The sequence below is a fragment of the Podarcis gaigeae genome (genome assembly GCF_964106915.1).
Source record: "Podarcis gaigeae genome assembly, chromosome: 2".
NCBI classification, from domain to species: Eukaryota; Metazoa; Chordata; class Lepidosauria; order Squamata; family Lacertidae; genus Podarcis; species Podarcis gaigeae.
This window is the reverse complement of record NC_139679.1, coordinates 52,520,770-52,548,007: the sequence shown is the minus strand read 5'-3', so window position 1 is coordinate 52,548,007 and position 27,238 is coordinate 52,520,770. Positions and strand designations below refer to the sequence as shown.

At 41.4% G+C, this 27,238-nt stretch overlaps 1 protein-coding gene across 3 annotated transcripts in view; it reads right to left on the bottom strand.

Moving 5' to 3' along the window:
- SH3PXD2B (SH3 and PX domains 2B) overlaps positions 1-27,238 on the bottom strand; it is a 103,677-nt gene that overhangs the window by 30,872 nt on the left and 45,567 nt on the right. For all 3 annotated transcript variants that reach the window (XM_083726134.1, XM_083726132.1, XM_083726133.1), the window contains exons 4-5: positions 13,953-14,029; positions 6,019-6,110 (exon numbers count right to left, since the gene is read on the bottom strand). In XM_083726134.1, coding sequence (XP_083582260.1) covers positions 6,019-6,110; positions 13,953-14,029 — 169 coding nt within the window. The remainder of the gene's footprint in view (positions 1-6,018; positions 6,111-13,952; positions 14,030-27,238) is intronic.

The window sequence follows — 27,238 nt, the reverse complement described above, 5'->3', positions numbered from 1 at the left end:
GCCTCGCCTCAAAAAGGATATTGTACAGCTGGAGAGGTTGAGAAAAGGGCAACCAAAAATGTTCAAGGAGATGGAGCAACTTCCCTATGTGAAAACACTGTAGAACACGGGTGTCAAACACAAGGCCCGTGGGCCGAATCCGGCCCGCCAGACCTCGTCATGTGGCCCGTGTAGCTGCCGCCTCTTCAGCACATGCCGCCTCTTCAGCACACACAAGAAAGCCGCCTCTTCAGCACATGCGTGGCAGCCTACAAGCCAGAGAACGTCTGCCCTCTAGCGGTGCCGTCCGTTCTACACAGGAAACCTCCACTTTACATGCATTCAGGAAACCTCCACTTGTTTTTATATTGAGCGCATATTGAGTCCTATAGATACAACCGGCCCTTTGAGGGTGACCAAACTGCTGATGTGGCCCCCGATGAATTTGAGTTTGACACCCCTGCAGTAGAATTTGAGGCTTTTTAGTTTAGAGAAAAGGTGAGTAAAAGGAAACATGACAGAAGTGTACACAACTATGTACGGTGTGAAGAAAATGGATAGGGAGAAGTTTTGCTCCCTCTTTTGTAATATTAGAATGCAAGGCCATCCAACGCAGCTGAATGCTGGAAGATTCAGGACATACAAAAGAAGGCACTTCTTCACGCAGTGCAGAGTTAACTATGGAATTCGCTCTTCCCACAAGACTTAGTGATGGCCACCAGCTTGGATAGTTTTAACAAAGGACGAGACAAATTAATTCACTGTGTATCTTTTGAGTTTAAATTCTGTGGATGTTTGAAATTCTGAACATCCATTCCAGAGGCAAAGCTCTGATGCTGTGTAATCAAAGCACAGACTTTACGCACAACCCCCAGAGGCCTCCTATTCAGTGATCCTACAGATCTATAGCTAAGGCACCAAAAATTAGATAAGCCACTAGAAATGTTTGTCAAGCACATTCCACCACAGATCTGTAGCTGCAGACAAAAACCTCGCATCTCCTTCTCCCTGCTATGGTGGAACTCACAGTGTATTATATTTATAGTGTTCCTTTTAAGAGGAATGGCTCTGCCCTTGTTAACATTACTGGAACACAGATGACAAGGATGTACACAGGTCTCCAAGACAAGTTACTGGAAAGAACAAGAAGCTAGCAAAGAGCGTAATCTGTCCTGTCTGTTGCTTCTCTCTGCTAGAGTACAGCAGATTGTTCTTAATAGCCACTTAGGAGTCTGTGCATGGAAAGCTCAAGGCTCTCAGCATGAGAACTGTTAGCAGCTAAATCCCTTGACTCAGCAATGGCTTTTTTGTCGCACACATCAGACTTTCACAGCTTCATTGCTGCGCTCCTTTATGCCACTAGTGGGGGAAAGGGGAAGGCTATTTCAACTTGAGAAAAGGAAAGAATACAAAGAGGCTTTCAGTTCCTGCATGTCCTGGGACTTTCACAGATCCATCCAAGCAGCCTTACTGCATTCCTAAACCAGTAAGTTTCAACGGTGGTTACTAGATGCCCAGTCTTGCCTTCCCACTTTGTCCATGCAACCTTGGGCCCAATTAGATGAGACCAGTCCTAAGCAACATGGCTAATGGCAAAGGATGATGAGAGCTGCAGTCCATCGTCATCAGGAGTCCCGTGGGTTCCCCATCCATGCTCTAGCCCACAAAGGCTTACACAACTATAAATATGTTTGCCTAAAGCACTAACTGGAGCCTTCTTTTACTTTTCTTTTTTTGAACAACAGTCTTTGACTAGGTTCACAGGTTATACCAAGCCAAACCATGGTTTGGCACTAATGCACAAGCATATAAGTTCTTGGAGAGAAGAGGTCTGTTCTTGATTTACAGCCCATGGTTTGTCTAGAGGAGACAAACCATGGTTTAGCTCCAAGTAGGACAGCAGCAGCACACACAGTGCAGAACTGCAGGGTCAGCTGTGATCTTCTGTCCAGGAACATGTGCATTCCTGCTAAGCAATGGTTTTGACTTAGTGATATGTGAACACTGAGCCTGTACATGTAATCCTCTGGAACTAATGTAATTGGAAACTTTAATGAAATCAGGCTACAATCCTGAATGCATAAATGAAGCAGGAAGAATAATCTGTTAGGTGGAAGAGTTTTTAATATGAACAAACCATTATCAGAAAGATTGCTATATTTGGCTTTCAACATGATAATGTGTGCTTCACCTCACCACATATTTGCTACTTTATGATAAGGCATCTTCCTTTTACTGCAAGACCTGGCTCCAATTCAAGGTCCCAAAAAAAGTGTTTATCTCGCCCATGAGCTATGACATCCGACCAAGCCCCAGATGCAGCACTACAATTCACCTAATTGTGGGTTTCATCGTGTGATTGGTAGGTTTGCAGCATATCAAGTGGTGCAGCACTGGGAGAACTGTTCATACCAGTCCCTCCAGAGGAGAGAGTCAAGGACTTTTATTAATTAACATTTTGAATTGTAGCTAATAAATATCCATCGAGTATTCCAGCTGGGCCATGAAACACAACAGATATGTCCTTGAGACACAACAGCAGCTTGCTGTTGGCAGCTGAGAGGAATCTATTAAGCCACTCAGAACGGCAAGTCCTTTCTTTCTTATTATCCTTCTAGCAAAAGGCCAAAGGAAACAGCAAAGGGCTCACTTCATTCAGAGAATCACTACACAAGGATGCATAAATTAAGCCTCACTCTAATGTAATTATCAGGCGCAAGAGCACAAATATTGTTGTTTATTATATTTATCCATCCTAGCTGCTCAGATGTATAAAAGATTTATCTGTGAATGTGTGACAAGGTTTCTGTGAGTACCAATTAGCTTATCTTAAATTTAAGGTTATTTTTACAGCAAGAGGATAAGAAGACAAAGGAGGAGGTATAATTACCTCTCCCCCCAAAAAAAACAAAATTGTGCCTAACTTTGTAATTCAGACAACATTTTCCATTCCATCTATAAAGGTGAACACCTTTGTCCCAAATAAGCAAAAAGGACATTTTCTTTTAAAAATCAACTCATTCAAACCACCACAAGCCCCCCCCCCCTCAAATTTTGCAAAAGAACTATTCAATTTCAACTTCATTGTAGTTCAGCTTCCTGGTCAATTTCAGAAAAAACCTCAACATAGGAGACATTGAATGGGTTTTGAAGTGTTTCAATAAGGAGGAACTATTTGGAGGGTTTTCTGTTGAAGGGAGAGGTGGTCTTGGTTTCTCCCACACAAGGACATTCCGAGTTGCAGCAGCACCTCTGAATATTGGACTTGTAGATTTTTTTGCATATTGTTAGTATTACAATGGAATGAATAAAACAGCATATAGTAAGGCAGGTCATATGGAATCAAAGAGAAGGTTAATTCAGGAAGGTTCAAGGATCCAGTCCCCAAATATGAGTAGATAGACAGATGTCAGAAAACTGTAAAGGAAGGAACAACTTGGGCTAGTACAAGTATTTATTTGCATGTGGGATCTAAAAGAAATTCCACATACAGTAGAGAGAAATCTAGCACATACAAACTCCATGGTCAGGAGCAAGACTGCATATACTCAAGACTTGGTCTTGTTCGTGCAGTAAAAATGAGGTCTGGGCAGGCTCTGAACAAATGCCTCTTCATAATCTAACCCCTCCTGTCTACAGTACAGAGCACTGAGGTTCTATAAAGGTCTTAACAAAAGCCCACAGCATACACCCACTTCCAGAATGATGAAGAAGCTATGCATGATGCAGGCCTGTCTTCAGCATATGTCTTTCATTGCATTAGTTGATGAATTAGCAAAGGGACATAGGGTTAATGGGCAAAGACATCTTAAATGCAGGATGGATGGAAACACAGGCTGACAGCATGTTATTAGTTAATGGGTACTAAGCCTTTGCACCAATCTAATCAACTAACTGGCAGTCATAAAAGAAACTATGACAAGCCAAGACGTCAAGAGAAATCAAAGAGGAAAAGCAATAACAATATGCACCCGAAGGCAAATGGAAACATAAAGCCTGCCTGTATTGAAAGAGAACAACCCTTTGCAGCCAACTTGGGTGTTGAAAGACTCCATGTTCTAACACAAATAATGGCAGCACTCTCTCTTCTCATTCCTCTGAAATACACATTTCTCCATGTGAACTTGCACAATCTATATCTTTGCATAATTATGTGCTCTAGTGTCATACAAAGAAAGAAATGAGATAGTGGTTGGTGTCTTATGCTCTGAATCCTCAACAAAAGAACTTCTGGCCTCAAGCAGCTCATAGTCACAAGACCGTGTTGCGTCATGCAAGGAAAAAAGAGAGATTGCTGATGTTCCTTGTTTTGGGTGGAAAACAAACATGTGGTTACTGTTTGTCAGAATAAATTGCTCAAGAAACTGGCAACAGGAAAACAGATTTTGCTTGGGGTTGCTCCTAAATTTTAGAAAACCACTACAGGCTGTTAGGCAACCTCCATTGCTCTGGGTGGAGAAAGGCATCTCTGACAGCTTACTGTGCATTTCTGTAAAGTTATATGGTTGTGTGTAATTAAGTCCTATCAGGTGAAATAAGTCACATCAGCCATATGGCTCTACTCTGAGTATGACTCAGATGGATATATCCTATGATGTTTACTATCCGACTATGAAAGTTCAAAGGCCGGTGATACTGAACAGAACAGATACGGATAATCCTTTGTATGCCTGTAAAAATCAGTTTTCTTTATTCTTAGCAGCTAAAATTATCTAGTGTATGATGTATGATGTATTCTATTCTGTATTTTATTTTGTTGTAAACCAGTTGAATCTAGGATTATAGGTGATTATAGGTAGTACAGGACTCAATTAAATGCATTTTGGTACGGGGGAATATAGAAGGAATGCATCTTGGCTCACACAACTTTGTTAATAGTTATAACAGAATTTGGTTTCTAGCACATAGCAGTTTCACTATCATATTATGTGTCAAAAGTTTCCAGTTACACTTAGAAAATTTCTAGGCAAGCTCTTAAAAGTTCCAGCTATGCTTTAAATTGTATTTAATCATGATAGTTACAATGCATATATATTGGTTGTATGCACATAACCACATCTTATGATTTTGTATTTATACTTCATAGTAAAAGTTCAATTTCAAAAATGTGGGCAAGTAAATGAGGGGAGCGAAACCAGCGGGGATCAGCGGTAGGGAACTGGATCTCGCCAGCAGGTCAGATTTTTACCTCCCCCACCTCTCACAGGCCAAGTATGACAGGGGGCTGGAGCTACATGTCAATCACCTGATCTCACCATTATGCCAGGTGGCACTTTTTGCTTGCATGGATCTTGTGGATCACTTCTCAATGGGGTCATACTCAATGGGCTCAGCAGGACTGGCAATCAGCTGACCTGCAAAGCCTTACGCACAGTGTTTTGCATACAGCTTTGCAAGTGACCCTGATTGGCAGATGGCCAGTACCAATAAACCCCTGCTCAGCTCAGCCAGGTCTTAACCTGCCCTATACATGACATCATATATTATGTAAGGTGTACTTCAGGTTCCCATGGCTTGGCTGAAATGGCCTGGAAGGCCAAATGGGGAGTCCTGGCAAATCTAGGCTCACATGTTGGAGGTTCCCCACCCCTGAATTTGGTTAGAGTTGGATGCTGATGCCAAGGTTGCAAGTTTGATACGCATATGGAACAGCTGCATATTCCTGTATTGCAGGGGCTGGACTAGATGATCCTCAAGGTCCCTTCCAACTCGGTATGCAACATAGGCTGCATGTTTCTTTGACCTTCTAGTTTTCCCATTTTTTTCTTCATTATTAACTTATCTTCGAGCTGCTTCATTCATTCTTTAATAGTGTTTTTTTTTAAAATCTGATATCCGTACTATATGTTCACTGATGTCATGTGACCGCATACCTGATGTGTGAGGTTTCTGTACTCTGGAAAATATGAAACACAAATGCTGCTGTCTTTTTTTCATTGGCTGCATATCTCTCTCTCTCTCTCTCTCGCGCTCTCTCTCTCTCTCTCTCTCTCAACATTTCTGAAATGCAGCTGTGTAAGCTACTTATAACAAACTTACTCTTTGGGGGGATTTAAGTCTTCTGGTCTTGTCTCAAAGAACTGAAGAACTTCATCGCACTGAGAGATATATGGTGGCAGCTGAATCAGAGCCTGAAAAACAAAACAAGACACGCATTTGGAAAATGAAGAGCTGGTTTGCCAATTGTTAAGTGTGTGAACATGAGACAATTTGTGCCTAGCCCAGCTAGAAAATCCAGGCACATTCTCTATCCACTGTGATACTCCATTGCAAAAGTTTTCCTGGAACTTTAATTTCCAAGTACAGATTCTGATTTTATTATTATTATTAAATAAGTAAATCAGTACAATCCCTGCTTAGAGCCATTCAACAGATGTAAAAAAAGAAAAGAAAAGCCAGCAGCAGTGGCCTAGCACTTTTTGCAACTAAAGCACTGGATTTTATGCATAATGTTTTTAGCACAATAAATCTACATTAATTTCTCATGCATTGCTTAGAGCCTGCACTTCTATTTCTATGGAGACACTGCATTTTCCAAGTAAAGTTCTTTGTGATCACAATTACTATTGCACATACTGTGAAGAGCCTTGTGATGTAAGTTTTATGGACCACTGCTGGCTATTTTTGTGATGGGATGAAGGAGAACTGGCATAACTCTAATATTTCCCATTCCTGAACAATGAAAAATTATTTAGAGATTGCATGCTTTTTAATACCGCAACTGATACTCAGCAATTGTACGGGGCTTAAGAATGTTTAAAGCATTTTGCAGCCACAATCTTGTAGCCATCCTTACTGACCTGCTTTACGGGATTCTTGTGTTGTGTCCCTGTTTCTGAGATGAGGGGCAGGGGCTGAGGATGGCCCACCTAAGCCCCCAGCAGAGGCGAGGTTCAAACTTTCTGAGTTTGATCCAGAGCTCAGTCAATTCCTGAACTAAGCTGCTTAATTTATTTTAACACTGTTTGGAGATTGTGGCCTTTCTACTATCCCACTGTTCTCGAGTGCAAAGCCAACCAGTTAGATGGGGAACTGATCACACTGTTGTTTACCCTACCTTAAACACCACCACCTATCACTTGGCATCTGATGGCATGAAGAGACCTTGAGTGGTCCATAATGTTGGTTTCCGTGCTATAGCAACTGATCGGTTTCTATCAGCCTTCGCACATCTGGTGCCCTCCAGATGCTGTTGGGACTGATAGGAGTTGGCCATGCTGGTTGGGACTGATAGGAGTTGGGGGCCCCACCATTTCTGGAGGGCTACAGGTTGCAGAAGGCTGGTTTATATTATCTGCAATGCCATTAACTGCTTGCTAAAAATCAGAAGACCATTTACAGAGCATCTCTCAAACAAACAAACAAAACATCAAACAGTATATCAGTGCCTCAAAATTAATTCCAATGTTTTGGAAGGAAGCTAGTGTTTCATCTTAATGTTCTTAAATATCCCAAGGGTCCACCACCAAGCCACTGTCACATCCAACTGAAATCCGGACCTCTTCAGAACTTCCATAAACAGCATGTCATTCCTGCTAAATGACATTAGCCTCTCACTCTCTGCCATTTCCCCACCTTCCAAAAAGTAGGTCTGGTTTTCAAAACTGGATGTTAGCAGCATAGTTCCAGGGTTTATATGGTCACTTTCAACAATTATTTTTCCTAACCAAATTTTGAAAATATAGGTAGGGGGAGTAGCTTTAATAAAACACACTATGAGAATATGATTCTTGTTAGAGACACATGCAAGTCACAGCAGAAGTGGCCCTGTTCATTTACTACTCAGGACAGCATATTGCTTCCATAACAGAAGAGGGGCTTCATATTCAGAAAAACCTTTCCCAATTTTTATGTGGCGTAAGACACACTTTGGAAAGCCGTTGTTACCTAGATGCACCTTGTATTTTCCCCTACACTCAGAAAAGGCTCCTGCAGCCTAATGGATTCTGGAGGTGAGATTTCGGCTAACAGGCAATAACTTAATTGTCTCTGCAGGAACTTGAGGGGACAGTACTTTGAATATCAGTGTTTCTTTTGGACCAGAGCCCAGAACACTTACTTTCCCCTTCTGTCTACAGGTGTTGGATAAATCAGGGAAATGATGCAGAGCAAGATCTGCAAAATGTTTAAGTATTCAACCTAAGAGTTTGCAGACTGAAATTAGAGAACTGAAGGTTTTACTATAGACAACATGATCTCTGATTTATTTTTATTTTTGTCAAAATGAAGTTCCTCAGCATTTCACCATTCTTCATCAACAACAGGTGACCAAATGATCCTCTGCTTATTATTCACCACAAGTTGTTATTTCTGCTTTGACACAAATTATTCCCATGTCTGGTGGTCTATCAACAAACTGATCCATTTTTTGTGCCTTGATATACTATCCTCCTCAATACTTCATCTCTCATTCTTCAATCTATGCTCCCCAAGAAAAAGTGACCTACTAAGTATTAGCACCTACTACTGGTGTTTCCTGCTTGGCAGGGGGTTGGACTCGATGGCCCTTGTGGTCTCTTCCAACTCTATGATTCTATGATTCTATGAAATACCAAGGGTTCATAAGAATCCTGACAAACAGCAACTACTTTTTATATTGTGATCATTTGGGCTGCACAGTATTTTCATATTCACATAATATTGTATTCTCTTCCTGTTAACGGCTCAAGGGAGGAGTCAGAGACTTGCCTGATATTCACATTTAAAGTGTTTCACATTTAACATGCTTACATAACCACGCTGCAAACCATTGTTAAATTACTTTTTACAAATCCAACCTGCCTCACTTATCAATAAATGATATGAAGCAGTGAGTAAGATAATTTAGAATAAAACATTTTGCTTAATCTTCACCAGGCTACACAAATACTTGTGACTTTAAAACTCTGAAATCAGTTCTTTGATCTCAAGAAATACCTGCTCTCCCAAATTTATCAACAACTCCTCATGTAAGGAGGGTTCAGTTCATGTAAAACTTTGGGAAATATGAAATGGCTGCTCTCTTCTTGCTTTGCAAAGTTATAGAGCAAGAGTCCAATCCAAGATGGTTACCTCATAAGGAGCAGGCTAATTAAACATCTTCCCAAAGTCGTGATGTATCTTAAACTGCTGTGGCCTTTTGGGGGTGGTATACACCCCTCCTTGGGCTTCAACATTTGCCACGTAAGAAATACTGATGAAACTGGGGCAGTTTGTAAAAATATCCATAATTTATTGTTTGGGCAGAACTCCAAAACCACAGTACCTAATGTGATCAGTATTATAGCAGTTTTATTTTGTCAGTTTGTAGTAGCTTCTGTTCACTGCAGAATGTAATGAACAGTTTGCATTCATATCATAGCTACTATGACTATTTGTACTTTTTTGTTAGCTTTAACCAAAAGGTTAGCATGGATCAGTACCCCTTGGTTATGGAGCTGACAAACTTAGGCAGGGCTATAATGGTGTCTATTTCCTTTTCTCCTACGAGATCATACAATATCTGGCAAAGTAAAGGAAGGGGCATACAATGCTGGGAAAGATGAAGAACAGACAGGTGTTGGGATACCTATCTATTCCTCTACTAAGTTTGATGAAAGCGTTCCGAGGCATGAATTTTGTACAATGAACAGAAATGACGGTAGGCGTTCATTTTACTGATGTGGGAGTTAGGCTGCCGCTCCCTAAATTCCTCAGCACCTGCTCAGAAGATTGATGGTTTGGGAAGTGCCACGACCTTTGTGATGTGTGTGGTAAGATAGCCAAATGTTTTGTTCCTTATGAGGTAATTACCTAAGCAAAGAATCCTGGACAATGATCCTGTGGCCCAAATGGAAGAGAGTCTTTTACTTGTCTTCCTGCCCCACACTTGCCTTTTTAAGGATTTTATTGGGTTGGTGTATATCACCAACATTTTATCTGTATGCTGCTATACTGTAGTTAAAACCATGCTCCTGGGAGCTTGCAATATTAAAAGGTTTACAAAATTTATTTATTGTCATGAAAACACACCAAAAGGTACACAACCAAACTGAACAACTGCCACATAAATCATGAAGAATAATAAGATCTAAAAATGAAGATACAAAATAACAGCAACAACAATAGCAACAAAATCCCACCAGCAAAAACTGTTAAACAATACAGTGGTACACCAGGTTAATAACTTAATTCATTCTGGAGGTCCATTCTTAACCTGAAACTGTTCTTAGCCTGAGGTACCATTTTAGCTAATGGGGCCTCCCGCTGCTGCTGCCGCTCAATTTCCATTCTCATCCTGAAGCAAAGTTCTTAACCCAAGGTACTATTTCTGGGTTAGCGGAGCCTGTAACCCAAGGTACCACTGTATGCAGCTGCATTCATTTTAGTCACCGGATTTCATTCTTACTGGGACGAATGTTGTTTGCAGTTAGCGATACTGCTAGTTCTCTTTGTTTAAAGGTAAAGGTACCCCTGCCCGTACGGGCCAGTCGTGTCCGACTCTAGGGTTGCGTGCTCATCTCGCTTAAGAGGCCGGGAGCCGGCGCCGTCCGAAGACACTTCCAGGTCACGTGGCCAGCGTGACGAAGCTGCTGTGGCGAGCCAGCACCAACACCGCACACGGAAACGCTGTTTACCTTCCCGCTAGAAAGCGGTACCTATTTATCTACTTGCACTTAGGGGTGCTTTCGAACTGCTAGGTGGGCAGCAGCTGGGACCGAGCGAGGGGAGCTCACCCCGCCACAGGGATTCGAACCGCCGACCTTACGATCACCAAGTCCTAGGCATTGAGGTTTTACCCACAGCGCCACCCACGTCCCTTCTCTTTGTTTAGTGAAGTTATTTTTGTGTGCTTTATGGTTTTCAATTTAGTACTCATTATATACTGTGGATCCACATGTTAGAAATCATCTTGAGGGGGTTGACCTTAAAACGTAGCCTACAAATATTTCAGATAGATCAATAATTGTAGCAGCCAGTGTTTCCACGCTGACCACAGAGGAGGGAAATCTTCCTCACAGCCAGCATGGAAGTGCAGTGGACTAGTGTCTTAACAGGTGGGAATTGCTTTCTGTCAAATAGGCTGGTGTAGCAGGAAAAGGACTGAGGAGTGAGCTTCCCTTTTTCTGCAGCCAGCATGCAAAACAAACAGGCTGGTGGAAGAGAAAGAAAGAAAGAAAGAAAGAAAGAAAGAAAGAAAGAAAGAACCATACAGTCTCAACCAGCGCACTCACACATACCTCCATAGAACTCCTGGTAACAGCTGACCTGTGTAAGAGGTGTGTGCCACCCATATATATGAGAGTGATTTTGTGTGTATTAAAAAACAAAGCAAGTGCCCTGATCACCTGAACCCACCCATGTTTTCTCCTGCTCCGGAGGCTAGGACACAAACTAGTTACAAGTTACAAGAAAGGAGATTCCAACTAAACATCAGGAATAACTTTTTGACAATAAGAGTTGTTCAACTGACTCACAAGAGAGCTGCTGAACTCTTCTCCTTTCGAGGTTTGTAAGCAGAGGTTGAATGGTTATCTGTCATGTATAATCTAACTGAGATTCCTGCACTGCAGGGGCTGGACTAGATGACCCTCAGGGTCCCACGCAACTCTACATTTCTATGATTCTGAAAGATTGTACTGGGAAATGATGCTTTCCCCTCCTTTCCCAAGCAAGCAAAGAAGAGAAGTGGAGGGATTGTTGCTTATGCAGCTTCTGAAAAGGATGTGGTCGCAATTAATTCTTGTAACGCTCAGCATTTGCTGTATATCCACAAACCACAGTCATCTCTGTGATTTATTTATCTGTGCTCAGTTGGAATACAATTTTCCTCCCCGTGGTGGTTTCCCTTACGAAAAGCATGGAAAAACAGCAGCAGATAAGTTGTACTGCTAGAGGGGTGTCCATATCATGGCAAGCCAGGCTTCCTTGTGTGAACCTACTCCACACCCATCCTTCCCTGTTAGCAAATACAGAGTTAAATGTCAGCTGTTGGAAGGCCAAGAGTGCAGTCTTGGTTACCTGGTTAGCATTAACTAAAAGAAAGAAATACTAAGGCGGTTAGATCACATCTACAACATTATAGATGATAGAAAGTCAAATGGATTTGTTAAATTTAATGTCATCAATTTTTGTAGGAGCCAGCGGCTGCCTCATCACCTATGGACTTCCTTCCTCTTTAAAAGCAAATGTGTGTGTACACAGGTGTGCCTATTTGGGCATATTTTAACCTATTCCATGACAAGAGGAACAAGCATATCAGAAGCTGAATGAATGAAAATTGTATATACACATACATGTATTTCACACACATTTTACTACAGATTATAAGAGAAACCCCAACACAAAAAACACACATATTATAAAACAAAACAAGCACACACACACAATTTCAAAGAGACTTCCCCAGATTGTAGGAAGATAATGATATCGTAATTATTTAATGCATTTCTAACTTCAAAAGGTTAAAAACCTAGAGAATTCAATATAAAAATCAGTTGCAATATAATTTTGATTAGTGATATTGCAAACAGTTGCAATATAATTTTGATTAGTAATTTCTGGGGTATCTTCCCCAGAAATATGGGGCAATGCACACTGTGCTTTTTTCTGGCTTAAGCATCCCAATGACCAACACCACCACTCCCCTTCTGCCGAATCCAATGCAGACTTTTGACTTTTCCATCCCATCAGCCCCTAGTATCAAAAACAAATTGCTTTTTATACATGGCAAGTCCTACCAATTCCATCCCTGCAGAACTGTGCCATTTCTTTATGTTTTTAATTGAAAATATTTATATGTGTTCCTGCACTAGCATGCACATGTATACACCCCTGTTCCATAGGTCCTTCTTACTTCCTTCCATACTAAACTGAGAAGCATCTCTTTTCTAATGACTAGTACACGGGTAGGCAAACTAAGGCCTGGGGGTCGGATCCGGCCCAATCGCCTTCTAAATTCAGCCCAAGGATGGTCCAGGAATCAGCGTGCTTTTACCTGAGTAGAAAGTGTCCTTTTATTTAAAATGCATGTCTGGGTTATTTATGGGGCATAAGAAGGAATTCGTTTGTTCGTTCATTCTTTTTTTCCCCCTTCAAAATACAGTCCGGCCCCCCCACAAGGTCTGAGGGACAGTGGACTGGCCCCCTGCTGAAAAAAGTTTGCTGACCCCTGGACTAGTATAATGGGACTGAAGGAGGCAGTCTGAATAATATTCAAGTGAGATTCCATTTGAACTAAGCTATTTCAAAAGGGGAGTAGGATAACCTAACACACTTTGAAACCATTAAAGGCAGTTGCTTTCATTTGACCAACAAAGCCATCATCTTCAAGCTACAATGAGAGCAGTTGTCACTTGGCATGAAAAGGAATTTTTCCAAATAACAAACAACAGCAACATTTATTATTTATCTTAGTGAGAGCTGCTTTTTTCTGATGGGACTCAATGGTACGCTGGAAGGCAGGACACTGGGTGGATGTGAAGAGTAGACAGGGCAAGGTGGGGGGAGAGACTGAAGAAGTGAGAGGGGGGCACAAAGTGGGGCTTCAATTAATTGAGGGGGGACAGGAGAGAGAAAGGGGGGTCATGGTGAGTACCAGCACCTTCTTTTCCTAGACAAAAGCACTGTTATTAAGCATTTACGTAGTGCATTGTAAATGTCCAAAGTGCTTCCTTATGTCAGCAAAACTACTCTGTGGGTAAGTCTGCAGAGTAAGAAACATTCAAGGTCATCGTTGATGAGTTCTTACTCAAGTGAAAATGAATTAACACAAACTATGGTAGCATATAATAAGACAAAACAGAAAAGGTGACTTACTGTGTATCCTGGTGCCCTCCGGATGTTTGGGACTACAGCACCCCAACAGCCCCAGCCATCATGACCACGAGTATGATGGGAATTGTAGTCCAAAACACCTGGAGGTTACTAGAGCAGGGAAGGCTGCTGTGCTGGAACCAGCTGCAAACAATGTATCTCAACAATCAGCACAAAACTTGGAAGAAAACGCCACTCACCTTGCAGTACTCATCAATGGGTATAAGACGCTTGATAGCAACATCGCGAATGTGGCTTCGGCGGAAGAGGATCTTGCCTACGGAAGGAGAGACAAGAACAATGCAAGTCACTGCTTGTTTGGGTAATCCTCTGGTTCATTAGAACCTCACTTCTCAAAGAACTCCTTGATTGCTATCTTTATTCAGCGGCTCAAGCACAGACATATCCCATAAGGGCATTCAGACACATGGCAAAGCAAATGTTACACCGGAAGAAGCAAATCACATTAACATAATCCCATGAAAATAATTTCATTCATGGCTGTGATTTTAGATTGCTGGCCATTCATCCAATCAGGGACTGTGGAAACTCTAAAAATATAAATTAGTTCTTTTTTCAAGTTCACAGTGTTATTTGTTGAATGCTTCTTCCCTGTTGGAACATTGCCCAGTTGATTTCAACAGAAATTAGTTATGACTAAGGATAGTGGAACAGGGTGTGTGTGTGCATTATCAGACAGGATAGAAATGCAAACCGATGAATTTTTATTTATTTATTTTAAAAAACCTTTTCAACTACACCTTTTTAAAAATAATACTATTAATGTTGCTCAAAAACTAGCATTTTTTTTAAAAAAAACCAATAAGAAATAAAACAGCAGTTAGCAGCAATCAAGATAAACAAACAAAAGAGAGAGAAGGGAAGGAAGCCTAATCTGTTGACTCATACTACAGAGCAAACCTGTTTGCAGCAGGTACACCAGAGTTATATTGGAGTTTCCTGCAGCAAACCCAAGGTGAAAACCACAGCTATGTATTCCTTAAAATACCCCTGTAGATATGTGTGGAAGCCTTGATTGTATGTGTATCAGTGATTTACAGTTTTTGCCACAGATATACCAAGATGCTCCCTGCAGCAAGTGCACCAGTCCCTTATAACAAGTAAAACTGCTTTGTCTGGAAGTTCCTGCTGGAACAAAAAGGCAATGGTGATTCCAGTCCATAAAAGCTTGCTCCATTTTCTTTTCTGCCTTTTTGGATAGGTGACCACAAAACTGTCATGCTTGTAAGGTGAGAATATATATACTTTGAGATGGAAGTAAAATGGGAGCTGTTCCTCCAGTGTGAGTGGCATTGAACTAAGAAAGCCAACACTCCTTTTCATGTACACATGCACTGTATGTACTCCAAGAGAGAGGACCAACGGAAACATTCAAAGATGCTTACTATAGACAGGTCTGGCCCTAAGTGAGACGGCTGCCTCAGGAGGACAGAGCCCGGAGTGCCATGTGGCCTGCTACACTAGCCTGCTGTCTTCAGCTGCAGTAGAAGAAACTGCCCTTTCATCAGTATTGGAATTCCACCAGTCCAGCTGGCTTCTGTATGTGCCTTGGGGAAGGGTGCCATATTGTCCTTAAACTCAGGCAGCAAAGTATCTTGAGCCAGCCCTGGCTGAAATAACTCTGTCCTTATCCATTTGAGCTCATGTTTATGTCAAACTCTTGACTAGTAAGAGTTTTCACAGGTGATGGGGCAGACAGCTAGCCTAGAATCTATTTGCCCAACAAGCTAGTTTTGCAAATTCAAAGAAGAAATTAGGATAGTCAAGTGTTTTCAAATTAATGACTGTCTGTTTGCCTTCTGAAGTTGCATGGCACCATGCAGGACTGTACCCCAATTGGATTTGATGACTCCTGAATGTTTGAACCACCCCAGGGAGGGAAGAGTCTGTGTACAGAGCATGAATGACAACTGCACAGGAGTTCAGCAAAGGAGTAACTTTTCAAAAAATATGATGTAGTAGAAAAGGCGTTCACAACTTTTTCTTCCAAGTTCAACAGCCCATATGAAGTTTCCCACCATCGTAGCTGCAGTTCTGAAGCAAGGAACATGGAAATTTGAATCAATCTGTCAGCAAGTCAAGCAAGATTGTGAAGAAGTCCTTCATGGAAAAGTTTAAGATGCTGGCTCCTTTCTTATATCCACAATGGAACAAATTTCATTATCATGGGGGTGGGGCCCTTGTTTTATTGACAAGAATTTTGGTCCAAATTCTCTGTGGCCACAAATTATAAAATGTAATGTGCCACTACATCAACTAAAATCATCATGGAATTTTCATTATATTTTTCCAGTTGGTAGAAACTGGATATTCCAGTAACTAGGGTCAGCAGTGCTTCTTTCTATATTTAGAACTCAGACAGCAATTGGGTTGGCGTCTCTCCAAGATTCACTCAGTCACCAGAGTTGAAAGAAAATTTATAACTCACATTTTCTTATTGATGTGCACATAAAACATGCAAGCAATCAGAGTAAATGGCCAGTTAATCTCTCTAGCCATTTGCACAAGCAATCACAGTAATGCATGTTCATTTCTTCAACACATCCATGAACATTATGGCTTTTCTATTTGATCCAGAGATATTGCATTCTTTTAAACTTTTGTGGGGTTTTTTAAGGCAGCAGACAATAGAGTAGGAAAAGCACAAGTGCTCTATGAGGACTCACAGAAAGCAGAACACAGCTCTCACATTTTCAGCTGGTGAAAGACACACCGCTATGCTTCCTGTACCAATTAATCTGGTCTGATACAGTTTAAACAACATTAGTACATTAAAAACAACATTAGTTTTATTACTGTATGTGGGGCTAATTAATGAGAATGGATCCTGACAAGACAAACATCTTGTGGTTGAGTGGTCCCCAGGTACAGGACCTGGGCTATTTATCTGTTCTGGATGGAGTTCCACTCTCTCTGGAGAAAGAGACATGCACTTTGAGTGTGCTCCTGGAACCATCTCAGCCATTAAGAGGCCCAGGTGATGCTATCTGCGGCTCATAACGCCTACTACCAACTTCGGCTGGCACAACAAATATTCCCTTTCCTGTATAGTACCAGGTGCACAACCTGCGGCCCTCCAGATGTTTCTGGACTACAACTTCCATCAGCCCGAGTCAGCATAGCCAGTGATCAGGGATGGTGGGAGGTGTGGTCCAACAACATCTGGAGGGCCACAGGTTGTGCACCCCTGCTGTACAGGAATAGTTTCCCTATTCTGGCCTACGCATTGGCAACCTCGCAATTAGGCTACGGCAATGCATTATATGTGGGACGATCCTTGCACCTGCTCCAGAGGTTGCAGCACATACAAAATTCAGCACTAGAGTGCCGAATGAGGCAACTTACTGTACACATGTGTCATTTACGTTAAAGAAAGAGAAAAGCACCAGCTGCCAGTTAGTCATTTTCAAGGTTTCGTTATTGACTTTTAAAGCCAAAACAATTTAGGACCACCTTCCCTTGTACAGACCCAGACAAACTGTACAGCCTTTAGAGAAAGCTCTGATGGCCAGACCATTATAGAGTGTCACAATGTGATAGAACAAAAGTAGGTTCAAATAGAACACTATTTGGGAAGTTTCCACTGTGGTAGGCTTTAAATGCCTACGAAAATGCCTACGAAAAACATGCTCATTTCTTCAGGCTTTCTGTGTCTCTATTTTCTGATCACACGGCTGGAACATTTCTGTAGTAATTTTTCACGAAATATTTTACCGGGTTACTAATGCATTTTGATATTATGTATTTATTTTTTGCTCGTGATACCATACTTTATGCAAACAGTTTAGAGATTTTGTTGTATTAAGTGGCATACAAGTCAAACAAACAAGGGATTTCCAGCAACGTCAAGATTTGTTTAGTTATAAGCAAGCCTTTAATATAGCCTTGCAAATATGAATATTACTAATTTCCTAGAAATATTTAAAAACATTCTAATCAATTTATGTATATAGAGAGCAGTTGCGTGTTTTAACCTGATAAATTAAATAAAGGTATATAGCTGAGTTAGTAAGAAGCCAGCTAGTCATAAATATACACAAAAATTCTCCTCTCCTTGACTGCTAGGGGACGTGACAGATACAGGAACTCTGCCAGCATCTTAAGATGTAGAAATGCTACTGCTCCTTCTCCCTCCACTCCAAGGAGCAGACATTTTATTTATATACAATGCCCTGCCCTATTCTGAAGTCTCAGGGTTGTTACACTTTAAAAAAATCACCACAGTAGCCTTCTCCCCTTTGCAGCAGTTTCCTTTGCAAAGGCAACCATTAATGTCCCACACACAAAACCTTCCAAGAGACATAAATATTAAAGGAGCAATCTTGAAAGAGGCAGGCACCCTCCAATTATTCAGGCCACATTTTTATAACATGAACTGACCCCATACTTTTTTTAAAAAAAGAATGTATTTCTGCACAATTTAGCCATTTACTTTCAGCACAACTCTGCAAGAAAGAAAACCATGAAACAGAAACATCAGCACTGTGTTTAGGAAAGAGTTCGAAGCCAAGTCCTTTAAAAGATACTCATACAAATAGGCTTCCTTATTCCTAATGAGATTTGACTTGTTCTCAATTTTACATTCGACATCTGCAAGTATAATAGCTTCAGGTATAAAATGTTGTCTTTATTTCTAAAGTGGGCAATGCCAATGTGTGGAAATGTTGCTATTTAGGTTTGTGCTGTTCTGAAAATGGATTATAAGCACTTGCATTCCCACAACAGAGGATTCCCAAGGCAGCAATCCTGGTCAGTTGAAAAGAGCTGGACTAAGCATCCAAGCTTTGAACTAGGAGTGAAGGAGATCACAGCAATGGCAAGGTTTGTAAATCTACCACAAATTGCATCATATGCCATATGTGAAGAACTTCTACATTAGAACAAACAACTTCAGTTTCTAGAGACAGACAAGGCAGATTGCAATCGCAACTCCTTTAATCATTTAGCCATTTATATTCCCTTCCTTGGACAGTTCCATGTATCAAAATGCCTGCTCAAAAGGCTTCTTATCTGAGCATTCAAAGGGCAGGGATAGAAAAGGTCTGTTTATTTACTTTTTAAAACCTCTCTCTCAATCACAAAATAATGTATAGCTGTTTTAAAAGCCCGCTCCTTACAAACTCAACTATTAAATAATTTCAAGTTTGTCACCTTAAGAAACTGCAAGTTAGCCGCTTCCCAAAAGGCAATCATTTCAATTAGCTAAGTTGATTCGGTAGCCAATATGGCAAACCCCAAATGTTGTTGAACCGGTGGCCCTCCATGTCACTGGAATACAGCTTCCATCACCCCTAATCACTGCTCATGTTGGCTAATGGGACTAATGGGAGATAGAATCAAACAATATCTGCAAGGTCCCCCATCAGTACCGTGATTTTAAGGGTAGCCAAAGTACCACCACTCACATTTTTTTAATATTTAAAGCTCAAAGTATACATGGGTCGGAATGCAAACTATTTCCAGCGACTATAACAAAAATATCTGGGGTCATTTTAGACATTAGATAAATAGGTTGCATGCTACATAAAGGAAACCAGCAAAGCTATGTATGGGTACAATTCCCAATGAAGAGCAAAGGCTTCACATCCCAAGCGGGGAATGTCAAAGACACCAGAAAAATCTGCACAGGAATATCCAGTTACATTAACTTCCTCTATCTCCTTGCTTACATCAATTCATTTGTTCCAGTAGCACCTTAAAGACCAACTAAGTTAGTTCTTGGTATGAGCTTTCGTGCGCATGCACACTTCTTCAGATATCTGAAGAAGTGTGCATGCACACAAAAGCTCATACCAAGAACTAACTTAGTTGGTCTTTAAGGTGCTACTGGAAAGAATTTTTGTTTTGTTTTGACTATGGCAGACCAACACGGCTACCTATCTGTAACTGGAACTATGGAAGGCACCACATTGAGCCGCATGAAATGGAAGTCCATCAACCTTGGTATCTGAAGAAGTGTGCATGCACACGAAAGCTCATACCAAGAACTAACTTAGTTGGTCTTTAAGGTGCTACTGGAAGGAATTTTTTTTGTTTTGACTATGGCAGACCAACACGGCTACCTATCTGTAAATCAATTCATTTGGTTATTGCTTTTTCAACATCTGAGAGTATTAGGGAAAATCCTACATGGCAACAATATAAGGCTAAACTCTAGAAGCAGAGAAAGAAGTTCAGCTGAAAAGAGTCAAGGCAGACTTTCTGCTAGGTAATTATCAAGCTGTTTTCAAACTAAAACTAAATCAGTTCTTGTCCCATCACAAAGGAGTGAAGGCTGCTAACATACTAACATACATGAAGAGCTATGTGCATAAAATATATATTCTCCTTAGAGATAGTTGCCTGAAAAAGTTTAACTGCAACTCTGATTTCATATTTAACAAGCATTGTACTAAGTCATATTGGGTGGCCTGAAAATTTTATTTTGCTGTATTATTAGGTTATCAAGCAATTTTATTAAACAACTCATTTTTAAGGATAAAGGGAAAACTTTCCACCCTACATCACTGGGGTTTCTGTCAGATGTTGGATGTTGAGTCCCATCCCTCTTTGTACCTGTACAGCACTCAGGGTGGGCAGTGATTCAGTTGGCTACACCTTTTTTTAGGAAGCAAGGTTATCTTTTGGCAGAACCTGCATTCTTTGCAGGAAGTGCACCTGCCATGCCTTTGAATGTAATTACGTACTGTGACTGTATTTCCTCACCATTCTCTTCCCATCCCACTTTTACTCTTTTGAAAGAAATACACTTTTCATCACCTCTCAAATTACACCCTCCCTGGTTTGGCCTCCAGTTCACTTTTAAACATATGGACATCATCTCTTTCCAGGAGGAAAAATTAGATGCCTGGAATAGGCAGATATGCAATGCGGCTACAGCTTCAAAGAGCGATTGCCACAAGAGTGGCACAGCAGCCTACTGTCAACATCAAATTAAATGGTCTTGTGAGCGCTGGTTACAAGGACACATCCTTCCGAGAGAATGCAATACAATTTTAAATGTATGCCAGGGGCTGCATGGTTGTGACACAGCATAAGGTGGATTGGCAAACAAAATCAAAGTTAATTGGGTCCAGACAGTCCAGGCAGCAAACGATAGGCTGTACTAATAATCCTACTCACTATTCTATTATGCTGAGGTGATGTACTGCAGTGGCTAAGAGACAGCACTATGAACCAAGAAGTCCGAAGATTGAAACTTATCATGTCATGCACACGAGAGTTAAGTGCCTCACTCTGACAGTAATGGTTCAGATTCAACTTTTCACTGGTCTTGGGGAGGGGGGTGCATCTGAACTCTACTTGAAGCTTTGCCTAAGCAAAATAAGAACACAAGTACATGCCCCCCCCAAGTTGCCATGATTCTACAGGGAGTGTTCAAGAAATCTGATGGAAAAAAGGCTAACAGGATCTCAAGCAGCGCAGCATGGGAGGGAGGCAGAAAGCAGATAACAATCTAACTTCAACATTTTTATCCTGTTAAATCTTCTCCTTTGGAAGTCAGCCATGGTCTTCAGCTTAAGCTTCCACAAAAGCAATTTCACAGCCAAAGTTAAAAACTTTGGCTTTGGGCAAAGTTTTGTTTCCATACAGTTCTATCCAGCCCCTTCAAGGAAACACTGGTGGGAACAGCCTCTAGATCACCATGGATATAGGGAGTTTGGAAAACTTAGTTCTGCTTATAAAAGCTGCTTCCTGAAAGATTTGGCAGACACTACACATAGCTAATCTAGAGGAGCTCATTTGTTGTTTCAGCTCTCTTTCTTTCTTGGGGTCTCCCTCTTTCAATTTCCCCGCCAACCCACCTTTCATCTGTAGAGCATTCTGCACAGTTGCTTGGACATTCAGAAGAGGGCATAGCCTCTTATTCCACCACAGCTTGTGAGCAGAGTTCTGTATTTTGCAAGTTTGTGACGTAAAAATAAACTATACATACCTATGACCATTTTAGGCTGAAGTAGGTTTGAGGTCCTGGTTAGGAAACATATGTTAAACTACAACAGTTATTTAATTAAACCAGGATGTAAGTACCAAGAATGGGAAGAATCACAGGGAGAGGCTACTGAACTAAGGTTCAGAAAGCCAGAAATTGAGCATCTGAATCAGGACAGATGCTATTAAAAATAAATAAATCTACAGCTTGATATAATTTGTCCTTCCTGTGTGGGCACCTTGCAAAGCCCTTTAGGAGCCACTTCACACTGCTCCTTTAAACCTCTGAAATCAGGGCACCTTAGAAAGTCTGCTCACTTTGGTTGCATGTGCCTTCCAGGGAGAGAGGAGAAATAAGCCTTTTTCAAACCCCTGAATGGAGCTTTGCAGAACACCACATAAGGGATTTTGACAAATGTGTGAGACAATCTACCTGTCAATCATGTGATGTCATTAAAGTATCATGAGGCTGATGAGGTCAAACCTGATAAAGGTTCCCACCCCTGCCTTACATGATCAATATCCTATCATCATAATTTATTGGTCTGTGAAGTTTCCTGGTACTGTTAGGATGGATGTTAACTTATTGCGTGACCTCCAGGTCTGCTGGAAATGTCAAATGATACTAAATCATCCTACCATCATTTCAAAAGGCTTGTCTACTATTTATTTGAACTTTGCTTAGCCCTAAAGCAGAGTGTAAATGGAGTGAGAATAATGATGCAAAAACTTCAGGGTATTTTACCTTGATTCATGTTTCCATGGATTTTTCAAGTAGTTTGCAGTTTTTTATTCTGGGCATCTAAGAGCTCCGAGCAAGAAATGGCATTAGATTGGTCAAAGGCTTGAAATACTACCTTCTGCATTTCCAAACAATGCCAGGCCATCTGGGTATTAAAAGCAAACAAACAAACAAACAAACAAACACCTGTGGCATTAGAAAACATAACCCTCAACTAAAACCAACACATCAGGAATCTGCAGGTCTGAGCTGTTATGCACATGAACAGTTTTCATGATTCATAGAGAGAATTTTCCAATATTCCTAAAGAACTAAATATTGTTGAATGCCAACTGCGCAGGATACAATATTTCATTCCAAGTATTTCCAACTTTCCTCTAATCAAAGGAGGCTTTCTTGGATCTACAGACTACAGAGCCACCTCTGGAAGTAGCTAGAGGAAAACTCTATACAGTGGTACCTGGGTTTACAGACTTAATCCGTTCCGGAAGTCCGTTCTCAAACCGAAACCATTCTTAAACTGAGGCGCGCTATCCCTAATGAGGTCTCCTGATGCCGGTGCCCTTCCACCGTTCGGATTCCGTTCTTAGATTGAGGTAAAGTTCACAAATCAGGACACTACTTTCGGTTTTGTGGAGTTCATAAACCAAATTGTTTGTAAACATGACTGTTCTTAAACTGAGGTACCACTGAACTCTTGCAACTTCAAGAAGATCTTGTAGTGCACATCTGAACAAGGTCAAACCCACTCTCTGATGAACTTCATTCTTATAGAAATGGTGAAACACCACAAAAGAGAAGCCCCTGTTTATATCAATGTTTAAGGCACAGACCCCTGCTTTTCGTTGCTGGCTAAATAATAGTAGTGTCCTCATTCTCATAATGGTTGCTCAGTCTTTTAAAAATGCACATCTATAACATGAGCAGTGAGGAAAGGAACAGGGAATGATTTCCATTACAGAAACAGTTTTATGTCAGCATTTAGAGAACTTTTTCAAATCTGAATACCAAAGTCTTTCCTAATGGTTTCAGAGGTAATCCCACACAAAAAACTAAATATTCACTTTTAAAAAATAGAGGGAGAGAACTGATTGGGTGTTGCTATAAGAAACAAAACTAGAACCAATGGCATTTGTTCCCCACAGAAAAATATTTTGCGTGCTGAATCAAAAATGCTTCCTTGGTTCCTATCAAAGGCCTCAAGTCTGAATGTGTTATAGTTTTGTGAAGAATGCTAGAGGCAGCTGGATGGGGAGGATCACTGGAAACATTTTTTTTTTCAGGCGACAGAAACCACAATGTATAATGTTACCAATCAGGGCTTCCCAGAAAGCAGCATATTTGAAACAGAAAGCAGGAGCCAAATACCCACACTGGTAATGAAATTCAAGCGCTAGTATGCTATTGTGAGTGGGATGCAGAAAAAGCAAATTATAAGGGTGTGTGTGTGTGTGTGTGTGTGTGTGTGTGTGTGTTACCATTTTAAAGAAGGCGGAACACAAATAGGACTAATTTCTCCGTAATATTAACCATTGGGCTACATGCTTAATATGCTACTCCTCTGGGCCAGATGTCTCCCACCCTGTTCCCAAGCTTCTTCTTTGGGTAGAGTTGGAAGGGCATCCAACATAAACATTTCTGCTGTTCTGTTTCTCCCTCCTCTCTTGAATTTCCAAACCATTTGGTCTTGGAAACACAGGAGGGTTGCTCCAATGGCTTGAATAAGGAGAGATTTAGAATGCTGCAGGGACATGGCCATTGACAGGGGCCTGGATTTTGCTGCACCTCAGGGTTTGCTGCTGCCAGAGGAGCCAGGACAATCTTGGAGAGCTGTGCAGAGTCTGCAAGCCTGAGTTGGGCTTACTGATTTGGTAGGCGCAGATCTTCCCATGCCAAAGGTCCCCTGGCCCCTGGCTGACAAAGGCTGTGCTTGGCCAGGAAAGATCTGCATCCCGGTGGCGCAAAGCATTTGTGAGCCCGGGAAGCTGGTAAAACCTATCCAGCTGGGATTAAAATCCAAGCTAGAGAATGATTCAGGATCTTGTACAGCTTCCATTCCCTTTGGAACAGACTTTTAAAAGCTCCTCTGAGTTCAGCTTCAGATAACTTTGCCATCTTCCCTGCTTTCCAGTGTAAAAATATTTCATAAAAAGAAAGAAACGGAAAGGCATTTAGCAGGCAAAACACACCAGTCAGGACAACCTTTCTGGAAGCGAGCCTTCCTCTGCTTTCCAAAAATAGGTTGCAATGCTTCAGAAACAGAATGAAGCCGAAATGTAATTCCTGTAATGTAATTTTTCCAAGTCTCAGCTGCTGTCAGTTGGGCCTGGTACTATGTTCCCTGTCCCCCACCCCACCCCTCATCCCACTCTGCTGGCATGAAAAATTGCACAGCAAACTTTTTCTTCTTTGCATCCAAGCCAGAGTTAGGCTTGTTTTGCTGATGCCACAATTTATGGAACAGCTGGAACCAGAATGCACCTCCTGGAAGAAGCCATGGTGGTTGCTAAATTGCAATTATACCCACATATACAAAAGGCACTCGGGTGCAAAATCAAATCTTTTAAAGGGCTTTACTAGACATACGAGCCCAAAAGACTCCCTCCACCTTCAGCAGCAGAAAAATGGTTGAAATTTGTGGTGCTATAATGAAATCATGAAGTAGCAATTTTGGGGTTCCCCTTCACTTGCTCTCTCCTAAACATAAACACCTCACTGTGACCATCTCTTTAAAAGCTTCTGTGTTTTCAGTGCCAGATGTAGCCAAATTTCCTTTGCTGACCTTCTGCTAAATCATCTCCAGTATCAGCAAGGAAGAGGACAAGGGGAATTGGAGGATATAGGTATTGCAAAAAAGGAGTTAGGAAACTACAATTGGGAATGCAGAAAATATATTTAAGGAATTTTTTACACTGCTTTTCAGAGCAAAGGCTTCCAAAGGCAACTTACAAAAGTGACTGTAAGCATAATGAAATTTAAACACATAAGTAAGAACACACCAATGTTAAACTTAGAACAACAATTTTAAAAACACAGCATGCAACATCTCAGTAACAGGTGAACTAAAACATCCATTAAAAAAAACAGAGCTATGCATACCATTTCCAGGGGAAAGCTCCAAATATGTGGGGCCACTACTCAGAAGACCCTCACCATGACAATGAACCTGAGAGCAGGTCCTCTGGCACTGATCTAACGTGCCAAACATTTAGGATTTTAAAAGGTCAGTGCTGTAAACTGAGTCCAGAAATGAATATGCCACTATTGTTACTAATATTGCATCAGCATAAGCAGATGCATTCTGTACTAGTTTAAGATGTGCATCAGAAAAAAGGCTGTGAAGCAAAGAGGGGTTTACACCAAAACAGCCTCCCTTCGCTAAGCTTATCTGCAGTCACTTAAAGACACACTCAACTCCCTCTGTGAATTAATGGGAAGGCTTCCTTTTGAATGACACATGCAGAACAGCATCCATCCACCAGCCTGCTAAAATGTGCACTTTTTCTGGGTAAAAAAAAAAGTGTGTTATTCTTCTGCATGTTTGAAGAGTGAAAAAAATGAGGAGGCAGCTGTGCTACTGGGTGTAGCCATGCCTGGCTTTGGGATGACTTTTTATCCTGTAGGTTAAACACATAGCTCTGTGATTCATGTGCTAGCTGCTTCAGATTTATGCTCCTGCTGCCTATGTACAAGCCTTGGGTGACACTCTAGTGCAGGGGTCTGCAACCCGCGGCTCCGGAGCCGCATGTGGCTCTTTTACACCTTTGCCACGGCTCCGGGGCGGATACTAGCGAGGGGAGGAGGCGCATTGTGCGCCCTGACACTCCCCACTGTGACGGGCGCTGTACTGGCTGTGATGTCGCATGGGGGCGGTGCGTGCGTTAGTCACGCACTGTCCCGACGTCACCTTCCCACCCGCTGTCAGATCGCGGCTCTGGAGATATATTTGTTTTAAATGTCGCAATGGTTTTGCGGCTCCCAGTTTTTTTTCTTCTTCGGAAATGGGTCCAAGTGGCTCTTTTTGTCTTAAAGGTTGCAGACCCCTGCTCTAGTGGTTACACACAGATGTTAAAAGCATATGGGGGATAAGATGGTACCTCTGCAGCATCCTAAAGGCCATGAGATGGAAATCCCACAACACCACCTTCTGAACTGGTCCCTCAAGAAAGAATCAAAGCCACCATAACACTGAGTCTCCAAGTCTCAAGCAAGAGAGATGGACCAAAATGATATAATGGTCATGAAAGTTGCTGAAAACTCCAGGAAAACCAACAAGGGTTAACTCCCCGTCTACTATTCCCTGATTCAAGTCACCCACCAGTATGACCAAAGTTGTTTCAACCCCAAGACCACACCAGAGACAAGACTGAAGCAGATGCAAGCAATCAGTATCATCCAAGACTTTTAAAGATCTGTAAGGCACAAGTGCTGCCCTGGAAAAGAGGTGTTAATCTCCAAAGGGAAAAAGCCAGAATTAGTCTCCTTCTCTCTCCCCCCCCCCCCAGCATACATATTTAAAAAAGCTTGTCAAAGTGATTCCACTGAATGAAATACAGTGGGAAGCCTTTAGCTAAAGGAGTAGCACGGAGGAGCTATTGCTTTTTTAAAAAATAAAAATGGTATGGACATGAGGAGTGTGTATCTCTCAGAAGTTGAGCCAGTAGCAGGCACTAGGCAAATATGTCCTTCACACACTCACAATTACATTTCAGGCTGAACTTAGAACAGTTGGCTAAATTGGCAGGGGCAGGAGGGGTAAGCAACAGCAAACTGCAATTTGGATTGAGGGGA